The sequence below is a fragment of the Lagopus muta genome, chromosome 30 (genome assembly GCF_023343835.1).
Source record: "Lagopus muta isolate bLagMut1 chromosome 30, bLagMut1 primary, whole genome shotgun sequence".
Classification (NCBI taxonomy): domain Eukaryota; kingdom Metazoa; phylum Chordata; class Aves; order Galliformes; family Phasianidae; genus Lagopus; species Lagopus muta.
In genome coordinates this window covers 818,590-827,719 of record NC_064462.1, presented here as the reverse complement: position 1 = coordinate 827,719, position 9,130 = coordinate 818,590, and the positions used below count along the sequence as shown (strand labels likewise).

General features: G+C 66.7%; 1 protein-coding gene across 2 annotated transcripts; it reads right to left on the bottom strand.

Moving 5' to 3' along the window:
* Positions 1–714: 714 nt before the first annotated feature.
* Positions 715–4,015, bottom strand: LOC125686014 (uncharacterized). 2 transcript variants are annotated; one of them, XM_048929618.1, is made up of 2 exons: positions 2,378–4,015; positions 715–2,301 (listed from the first exon to the last, which is right to left on the bottom strand). In XM_048929618.1, exons 1-2 carry the CDS (start codon positions 2,541–2,543, stop codon positions 1,187–1,189), a joined length of 1,281 nt encoding a protein of 426 aa, XP_048785575.1. In that variant the 5' UTR covers positions 2,544–4,015; the 3' UTR covers positions 715–1,186. The 2 variants fall into 2 exon arrangements, with proteins under 2 accessions (XP_048785575.1, XP_048785574.1); XM_048929617.1 differs by having other exon boundaries at positions 715–2,190; positions 2,631–4,015.
* Positions 4,016–9,130: the final 5,115 nt, after the last annotated feature.

Sequence of the window (9,130 nt, the reverse complement as noted above, 5' to 3'; positions counted from 1 at the left end):
TCCTGGCTCCTGCCTGGATGCCTTGGCTTGCTGGCTGGAGTCCTGGCTCCTGCCTGGCTGCCTTGGCTACCTGGCTGGAGTCCTTGCTCCTGCCTGCCTGCCTTGGCTGGCTGGCTGGTGTCCTGGCTCCTGCCTGGCTGCCTTGGCTTGCTGACTGGAGTCCTGGCTCCTGCCTGCCTGCCGTGTCTGGCTGGCTGGAGTCTTGGCTCCTGCCTGCCTGCCTTGGCTGGCTGACTGGAGTCCTGGCCTCTGCCTGCCTGGCTTGGGTGGCTGGCTGGAGTCCGGGCCCCTGCCTGCCTGCCTTGGCTGGCTGGCTGGAGTCTTGGCTCCTGCCTGCCTGCCTTGGCTACCTGGCTGGAGTTCTGGCTCCTGCCTGCCTGCATTGGCTTGCTGACTGGAGTCCTGGCTCCTGCCTGCCTGGCTTGGCTAGCTGGCTGGAGTCCTGGCTCCTGCCTGCCTGCCTTGACTGGATGGCTGGAGTCCTGGCTCCTGCCTGGCTGCCTTGGCTTGCTGACTGGAGTTCTGGCCCCTGCCTACCTGCCTTGGCTGGCTGGCTGGAGTCCGGGCCCCTGCCTGGCTGCCTTGGCTGGCTGGCTGGAGTCCTGGCTCCTGCCTGCCTGCCTTGGCTACCTGGCTGGAGTCCTGGCTGTTGCCTGCCTGCATTGACTTGCTGACTGGAGTCCTGGCTCCTGCCTGCCTGCCTTGGCTAGGTGGCTGGAGTCCTGGCTCTTGCCTGCCTGCCATGTCCGGCTGGCTGGATTCCTGGCCACTGCCTGCCTGCCTTGGCTGGCAGCCTGTAGTCGTGGTCCTTGCTTGCCTGCCTTGGCTTGCTGGCTGGAGTCCTGGCTCCTGCCTGCCTGCATTGGCTTGCGGACTGGAGTCCTGGCTCCTGCCTGCCTGGCTTGGCTGGCTGGCTGGAGTCCTGGCTCCTGCCTGGCTGCCTTGGCTTGCTGACTGGAGTCCTGGCTCCTGCCTGCCTGCCGTGTCTGGCTGGCTGGAGTCTTGGCTCCTGCCTGCCTGCCTTGGCTGGCTGACTGGAGTCCTGGCCCCTGCCTGCCTGGCTTGGCTGGCTGGCTGGAGTCCGGGCCCCTGCCTGCCTGCCTTGGCTGGCTGGCTGGAGTCTTGGCTCCTGCCTGCCTGCCTTGGCTTCCTGGCTGGAGTCCTGGCTCCTGCCTGGCTGCCTTGGCTAGCTGGCTGGAGTCCTGGCTCTTGCCTGCCTGCCTTGGCTAACTGGCTGGAGTCCTGGCTCCTGCCTGCATGCATTGGCTTGCTGGCTGGAGTCCTGGCTCCTGCCTGCCTGCCATGTCTGGCTGGCTGGAGTCCTGGCCACTGCCTGCCTGCGTTGTCTGGCAGCCTGTAGTCGTGGTCCTTGCTTGCCTGCCTTTGCTTGCCGGCTGGAGTCCTGGCTCCTGCCTTGCTGCCGTGGTAGGCTGGCTGGAGTCCTGGCTCCTGCCTGCCTGCCTTGGCTGGCTGGCTGGATTCCTGGCTCCTGCCTGGCTGCCTTGGCTAGCTCGCTGGAGTCCTGGCCCCTGCCTGCCTGCCTTGCCTGGCTGACAGGAGTCCTGGCCACTGCCTGCCTACCTTGGCTGGCTGGCTGGAGTCCGGGCCCCTGCCTGCCTGCACTTGATTGCTGTCTGGAGTCCTGGCTCCTGCCTGCCTGCCTTGGCTGGCTGGCTGGAGTCCTGGCTCCTTCCTTCCTGCCTTGGCTGGATGGCTGGAGTCCTGGCTCCTGCCTGCCTGCCTTGGCAACCTGGCTGGAGTCCTGACCCCTGCCTGCCTGCCTTGGCTGGCTGGCTGGATACCGGGCCCCTGCCTGCCTGCCTTGGCTGGCTGACTGGAGTCCTGGCTCCTGCCTGCCTGCCTTGGCTAGCTGGCTGGAGTCCTGGCTCCTGCCTGCCTGCCATATCTGGCTGGCTGGAGTCCTGGCCACTGCCTGCCTGCCCTGTCTGGCAGCCTGTAGTCGTGGTCCTAGCTTGCCTGCCTTGTCTTGCTGGCTGGAGTCCTGGCTCCTGCCTGGCTGCCTTGGCTGGCTGGCTGGAGTCCTGGCTCCTGCCTGCCTACCTTGGCTGGCTGGCTGGAGTCCTGGCTCCTGCCTGCCTGCCTTGGCTGGCTGGCTGGAGTCCTGGCTCCTGCCTGCCTGCCTTGGCTGGCTGGCTGGAGTCCTGGCTCCTGCCTGCCTGCCTTGGCTAGCTGGCTGTAGTCCTGGCTCCTGTCTGCCTGCCTTGGCTAGCTGGCTGGATTCCAGACCACTGCCTGCCTGCCTTGGCTGGGTGGCTGGAGTCCTGGCTCCTGCCTGCCTGCCTTGGCTACCTGGCTGGAGTTCTGGCTCCTGCCTGCCTGCATTGGCTTGCTGACTGGAGTCCTGGCTCCTGCCTGCCTGGCTTGGCTAGCTGGCTGGAGTCCTGGCTCCTGCCTGTTTGCCTTGACTGGATGGCTGGATTCCTGGCCACTGCCTGCCTGCCTTGGCTGGCAGCCTGTAGTCGTGGTCCTTGCTTGCCTGCCTTGGCTTGCTGGCTGGAGTCCTGGCTCCTGCCTGCCTGCATTGGCTTGCGGACTGGAGTCCTGGCTCCTGCCTGCCTGGCTTGGCTGGCTGGCTGGAGTCCTGGCTCCTGCCTGCCTGCCTTGGCTACCTGGCTGGAGTCCTTGCTCCTGCCTGCCTGCCTTGGCTGGCTGGCTGGTGTCCTGGCTCCTGCCTGGCTGCCTTGGCTTGCTGACTGGAGTCCTGGCTCCTGCCTGCCTGCCGTGTCTGGCTGGCTGGAGTCTTGGCTCCTGCCTGCCTGCCTTGGCTGGCTGACTGGAGTCCTGGCCCCTGCCTGCCTGGCTTGGCTGGCTGGCTGGAGTCCGGGCCCCTGCCTGCCTGCCTTGGCTGGCTGGCTGGAGTCTTGGCTCCTGCCTGCCTGCCTTGGCTACCTGGCTGGAGTTCTGGCTCCTGCCTGCCTGCATTGGCTTGCTGAATGGAGTCCTGGCTCCTGCCTGCCTGGCTTGGCTAGCTGGCTGGAGTCCTGGCTCCTGCCTGGCTGCCTTGGCTTGCTGACTGGAGTTCTGGCCCCTGCCTACCTGCCTTGGCTGGCTGGCTGGAGTCCGGGCCCCTGCCTGGCTGCCTTGGCTGGCTGGCTGGAGTCCTGGCTCCTGCCTGCCTGCCTTGGCTACCTGGCTGGAGTCCTGGCTGTTGCCTGCCTGCATTGACTTGCTGACTGGAGTCCTGGCTCCTGCCTGCCTGCCTTGGCTAGGTGGCTGGAGTCCTGGCTCCTGCCTGCCTGCCTTGACTGGATGGCTGGAGTCCTGGCTCTTGCCTGCCTGCCATGTCCGGCTGGCTGGATTCCTGGCCATTGCCTGCCTGCCTTGGCTGGCAGCCTGTAGTCGTGGTCCTTGCTTGCCTGCCTTGGCTTGCTGGCTGGAGTCCTGGCTCCTGCCTGGCTGCCTTGGCTACCTGGCTGGAGTCCTGGCTCCTGCCTGCCTGCCTTGGCTGGCTGGCTGGAGTCCTGGCTCCTGCCTGCCTGCCTTGGCTTGCTGACTGGAGTCCTGGCTCCTGCCTGCCTGCCTTGGCTGGCTGGCTGGAATCTTGGCTCCTGCCTGCCTGCCTTGGCTGGCTGACTGGAGTCCTGGCCCCTGCCTGCCTGCCTTGGCTGGCTGGCTGGAGTCCTGGCTCCTGCCTGCCTGCCTTGGCTGGCTGGCTGGAGTCCTGGCTCCTGCCTGCCTGCCTTGGCTACCTGGCTGGAGTCCTGGCTCCTGCCTGTCTGCATTGGCTTGCTGACTGGAGTCCTGGCTCCTGCCTGCCTAGCTTGGCTGGCTGGCTGGAGTCTGGGCCCCTGCCTGCCTGCCTTGGCTGGCTGGCTGGAGTCCGGGACCCTGCCTGCCTGCCTTGGCTGGCTTTCTGGAGTCCTGGCTCCTGCCTGCCTGCATTGGCTTGCTGGCTGGAGTCCTGGCTCCTGCCTGCCTGCCTTGGCTAGCTGGCTGGAGTCCTGGCTCCTGCCTGCCTGCCTTGGCTGGCTGGCTGAAGTCTTGTCTCCTGCCTGCCTGCCTTGGCTGGCTGACTGGAGTCCTGGCTCTTGCCTGCCTGCCTTGGATACCTGGCTGGAGTCCTGGCTCCTGCCTGCCTGCATTGGCTTGCTGACTGGAGTCCTGGCTCCTGCCTGCCTGCCTTGGCTGGCTGGCTGGAGTCCGGGCCCCTGCCTGCCTGCCTTGGCTGGCTGGCTGGAGTCCTGGCCACTGCCTGCCTGCCTTGGCTGGCTGACTGGAGTCCTGGCCCCTGCCTGCCTGCCTTGGCTGGCTGACTGGAGTCCTGGCACCTGCCTGCCTACCTTGGCTGGCAGCCTGTAGTCGTGGTCCTTGCTTGCCTGCCTTGGCTTGCTAGTGGGAGTCCTGGCTCCTGCCTGGCTGCCTTGGCTACCTGGCTGGAGTCCTGGCTCCTGCCTGCCTGCCTTGGCTTGCTGACTGGAGTCCTGGCTCCTGCCTGCCTGCCTTGCCTGGCTGGCTGGAGTCTTGGATCCTGCCTGCCTGCCTTGGCTGGCTGACTGGAGTCCTGGCCCCTGCCTGCCTGCCTGCCTTGGCTGGCTGGAGTCCTGGCTCCTGCCTGCCTGCCTTGGCTGGCTGACTGGAGTCCTGGCCCCTGCCTGCCAGCCTTAGCTGGCTGGCTGGAGTCCGGGCTCCTGCCTGCCTGCATTGGCTTGCTGACTGGAGTCCTGGCTCCTGCCTGGCTGCCTTGGCTACCTGGCTGGAGTCCTCGCTCCTGCCTGCCTGCCTTGGCTGGCTGACTGGAGTCCTGGCCCCTGCCTGCCTGTCTTGGATACCTTGCTGGAGTCCTGGCTCCTGCCTGCCTGCCTTGGCTACCTGGCTGGAGTCCTGGCTCTTGCCTGCCTGCATTGGCTTGCTGACTGGAGTCCTGGCTCCTGCCTGCCTGGCTTGGCTAGCTGGCTGGAGTCCTGGCTCCTGCCTGCCTGCCTTGACTGGATGGCTGGAGTCCTGGCTCTTGCCTGACTGCCATGTCCGGCTGGCTGGAGTCCTGGCCACTGCCTGCCTGCCTTGTCTGGCAGCCTGTAGTCGAGGTCCTTGCTTACCTGCCTTGGATTGCTGGCTGGAGTCCTGGCTCCTGCCTGGCTGCACTGGATTTCTGTCTGGAGTCCTGGCTCCTGCCTGCCTGCCTTGGCTACCTGGCTGGAGTCCTGGCCACTGCCTGCCTGCCTTGGCTGGCTGGCTGGAGTCCGGGCCCCTGCCTGCCTGCTTTGGCTGGCTGGCTGGAGTCCTGGCTCCTGCCTGCCTGCCTTTGCTAGCTGGCTGTAGTCCTGGCCCCTCCTTGCCTGCCTTGGCTGGCTGACTGGAGTCCTGGCCCCTGCCTGCCTACCTTGGCTGACTGGCTGGAGTCCGGGCCCCTGCCTGCCTGCCTTGGATTGCTGTCTGGAGTCCTGGCTCCTGCCTGCCTGCCTTGGCTGGGTGGCTGGAGTCCTGGCCCCTGCCTGCCAGCCTTGGCTGGCTGGCTGGATGCCGGGCCCCTGCCTGCCTGCCTTGGCTGGCTTTCTGGAGTCCTGGCTCCTGGCTGCCTGCCTCGGCTACCTGGCTGGAGTCCTGGCTCCTGCCTGGCTGCCTTGGCTACCTGGCTGTTGTCCTGGCTCCTGCCTGGCTGCCTTGGCTACCTGGCTGGAGTCCTGGCTCGTGCCTGCCTGCCTTTGCTGGCTGGCTGGAGTCCTGGCTCCTGCCTGCCTGCCTTGGCTACCTGGCTGGAGTCATGGCTGTTGCCTGCCTGCATTGACTTGCTGACTGGAGTCCTGGCTCCTGCCTGCCTGCCTTGGCTAGGTGGCTTGAGTCCTGGCTCCTGCCTGCCTGCCTTGACTGGATGGCTGGAGTCCTGGCTCTTGCCTGCCTGCCATGTCCGGCTGGCTGGATTCCTGGCCACTGCCTGCCTGCCTTGGCTGGCAGCCTGTAGTCGTGGTCCTTGCTTGCCTGCCTTGGCTTGCTGGCTGGAATCCTGGCTCCTGCCTGCCTGCCTTGGCTGGCTGGCTGGAGTCCTGGCTCCTGCCTGCCTGCCTTGGCTTGCTGACTGGAGTCCTGGCTCCTGCCTGCCTGCCTTGGCTTGCTGACTGGAGTCCTGGCCCCTGCCTGCCTGCCTTGGCTGGCTGGCTGGAGTCCGGGCCCCTGCCTGCCTGCCTTGGCTGGCTGGCTGGAGTCCTGGCTCCTGCCTGCCTGCCTTGGCTACCTGGCTGGAGTCCTGGCTCCTGCCTGCCTGCAATGGCTTGCTGACTGGAGTCCTGGCTCCTGCCTGCCTAGCTTGGCTGGTGGCTGGAGTCCGGGCCCCTGCCTGCCTGCCTTGGCTGGCTTTCTGGAGTCCTGGCTCCTGCCTGCCTGCCTTGGCTAGCTGGCTGGAGTCCTGGCTCCTGCCTGCCTGCCTTGGCTACCTGGCTGGAGTCCGGGCCCCTGCCTGCCTGCATTGGATTGCTGTCTGGAGTCCTGGCTCCTGCCTGCCTGCCTTGGCTAGCTGGCTGGAGTCCTGACCACTGCCTGCCTGCCTTGGCTGGGTGGCTGGAGTCCTGGCTCCTGCCTGCCTGCCTTGGCTGGCTGACTGGAGTCCTGGCCCCTGCCTGCCAGCCTTGGCTGGCTGGCTGGAGTCCGGGCCCCTGCCTGCCTGCCTTGGCTGGCTTTCTGGAGTCCTGGCTCCTGCCTGGCTGCCTTGGCTTTCTGGCTGAAGTCCTGGCTCCTGCCTGGCTGCCTTGGCTACCTGGCTGGAGTCCTGGCTCCTGCCTGCCTGCCTTTGCTGGCTGGCTGGAGTCCTGGCTCCTGCCTGCCTGCCTTGGCTTGCTGACTGGAGTCCTGGCTCCTGCCTGCCTGCCTTGCCTGGCTGGCTGGAGTCTTGGCTCCTGCCTGCCTGCCTTGGCTGGCTGACTGGAGTCCTGGCCCCTGCCTGCCTGCCTTGGCTGGCTGGCTGGAGTCCTGGCCCCTGCCTGCCTGCCTTGGCTGGCTTTCTGGAGTCCTGGCTCCTGCCTGCCTGCCTTGGCTACCTGGCTGGATTCCTGGCTCCTGCCTGCCTGCATTGGCTAGCTGGCTGGAGTCCTGGCTCCTGCCTGCCTGCCTTGGCTAGCTGGCTGGAGTCCTGGCTCCTGCCTGGCTGCCTTGGCTACCTGGCTGGAGTCCTTGCTCCTGCCTGCCTAACTTGGCTTGCTGACTGGAGTCCTGGCTCCTGTCTGCCTGCCTTGTCTGGCTGGCTGGAGTCTTGGCTCCTGCCTGCCTGCCTTGGCTGGCTGACTGGAGTCCTGGCCCATGCCTGCCTGTCTTGGATACCTTGCTGGATTCCTGGCTCCTGCCTGCCTGCATTGTCTTGCTGACTGGAGTCCTGGCTCCTGCCTGCCTGCCTTGGCTAGCTGGCTGGAGTCCTGGCTCCTGCCTGCCTGCCTTGACTGGATGGCTGGAGTCCTGGCTCTTGCCTGACTGCCATGTCCGGCTGGCTGGAGTCCTGGCCACTGCCTGCCTGCCTTGTCTGGCAGCCTGTAGTCGAGGTCCTTGCTTACCTGCCTTGGATTGCTGGCTGGAGTCCTGGCTCCTGCCTGCCTGCCTTGGCTACCTGGCTGGAGTCCTGGCTCCTGCCTGGCTGCATTGGATTTCTGTCTGGAGTCCTGGCTCCTGCCTGCCTGCCTTGGCTACCTGGCTGGAGTCCTGGCCACTGCCTGCCTGCCTTGGCTGGCTGACTGGAGTCCTGGCACCTGCCTGCCTACCTTGGCAGGCTGCCTGGAGTCCGGGCCCCTGCCTGCCTGCCTTGGCTTGCTTACTGGAGTCCTGGCTCCTGCCTGCCTGCCTTGGCTGGCTGGCTGGAGTCCTGGCTCCTGCCTGCCTGCCTTTGCTAGCTGGCTGTAGTCCTGGCCCCTCCTTGCCTGCCTTGGCTGGCTGGCTGGAGTCCTGGCTCCTGCCTGCCTGCCTTTGCTAGCTGGCTGTAGTCCTGGCCCCTCCTTGCCTGCCTTGGCTGACTGGCTGGAGTCCGGGCTCCTGCCTGCCTGCATTGGACTGCTGTCTGGAGTCCTGGCTCCTGCCTGCCTCCCTTGGCTAGCTGGCTGGAGTCCTGACCACTGCCTGCCTGCCTTGGCTGTCTGACTGGAGTCCTGGCCCCTGCCTGCCAGCCTTGGCTGGCTGGCTGGAGTCCGGGCCCCTGCTTGCCTGCCTTGGCTGGCTTTCTGGAGTCCTGGCTCCTAGCTGCCTGCCTTGGCTACCTGGCTGGAGTCCTGGCTCCTGCCTGGCTGCCTTGGCTTGCTGGCTGGAGTCCTGGCTCCTGCCTGCCTGCCTTTGCTGGCTGGCTGGAGTCCTGGCTCCTGCCTGCCTGGCTTGGATACCTGGCTGGAGTCCTGCCTCCTGCCTGCCTGCATTGTTTTGCTGACTGGAGTCCTGGCCCCTGCCTGCCTGCCTTGGCTAGCTGGCTGGAGTCCTGGCCACTGCCTGCCTGCCTTGGCTGGCTGGCTGGAGTCCTGGCTCCTGCCTGGCTGCCTTGGCTGGCTGGCTGGAGTCCGGGCCCCTGCCTGCCTGCCTTCGCTGGCTGGCTGGAGTCCTGGCCACTGCCTGCCTGCCTTGGCTGGCTGGCTGGAGTCCTGGCTCATGCCTGCCTGCCATGTCCGGCTGGCTGGATTCGTGGCCACTGCCTGCCTGCCTTGGCTGGCTGGCTGGAGTCCTGGCTCCTGCCTGCCTGCACTGTTTTGCTGACTGGAGTCCTGGCCCCTGCCTGCCTGGCTTGGCTAGCTGGCTGGAGTCCTGGCCACGGCCTGCCTGCCTTGGCTGGCTGGCTGGAGTCCTGGCTCCTGCCTGGCTGCCTTGGCTGGCTGACTGGAGTCCTGGCCCCTGCCTGTCTACCTTGGCTGGCTGGCTGGAGTCCGGGCCCCTGCCTGGCTGCCTTGGCTGGCTGGCTGGAGTCCTGGCTCCTGCCTGGCTGCCTTGCCTGGCTGGCTGGAGTCCGGGCCCCTGCCTGCCTGCCTTCGCTGGCTGGCTGGAGTCCTGGCCACTGCCTGCCTGCCTTGGCTGGCTGGCTGGAGTCCTGGCTCCTGCCTGCCTGCCTTGGCTGGCTGACTGGAGTCCTGGCACCTGCCTGCCTGCCTTGGCTGGCTGGCTGGCTGGAGTCCGGGCCCCTGCCTGCCTGCCTTGGCTAGCTGGCTGGAGTCCTGAC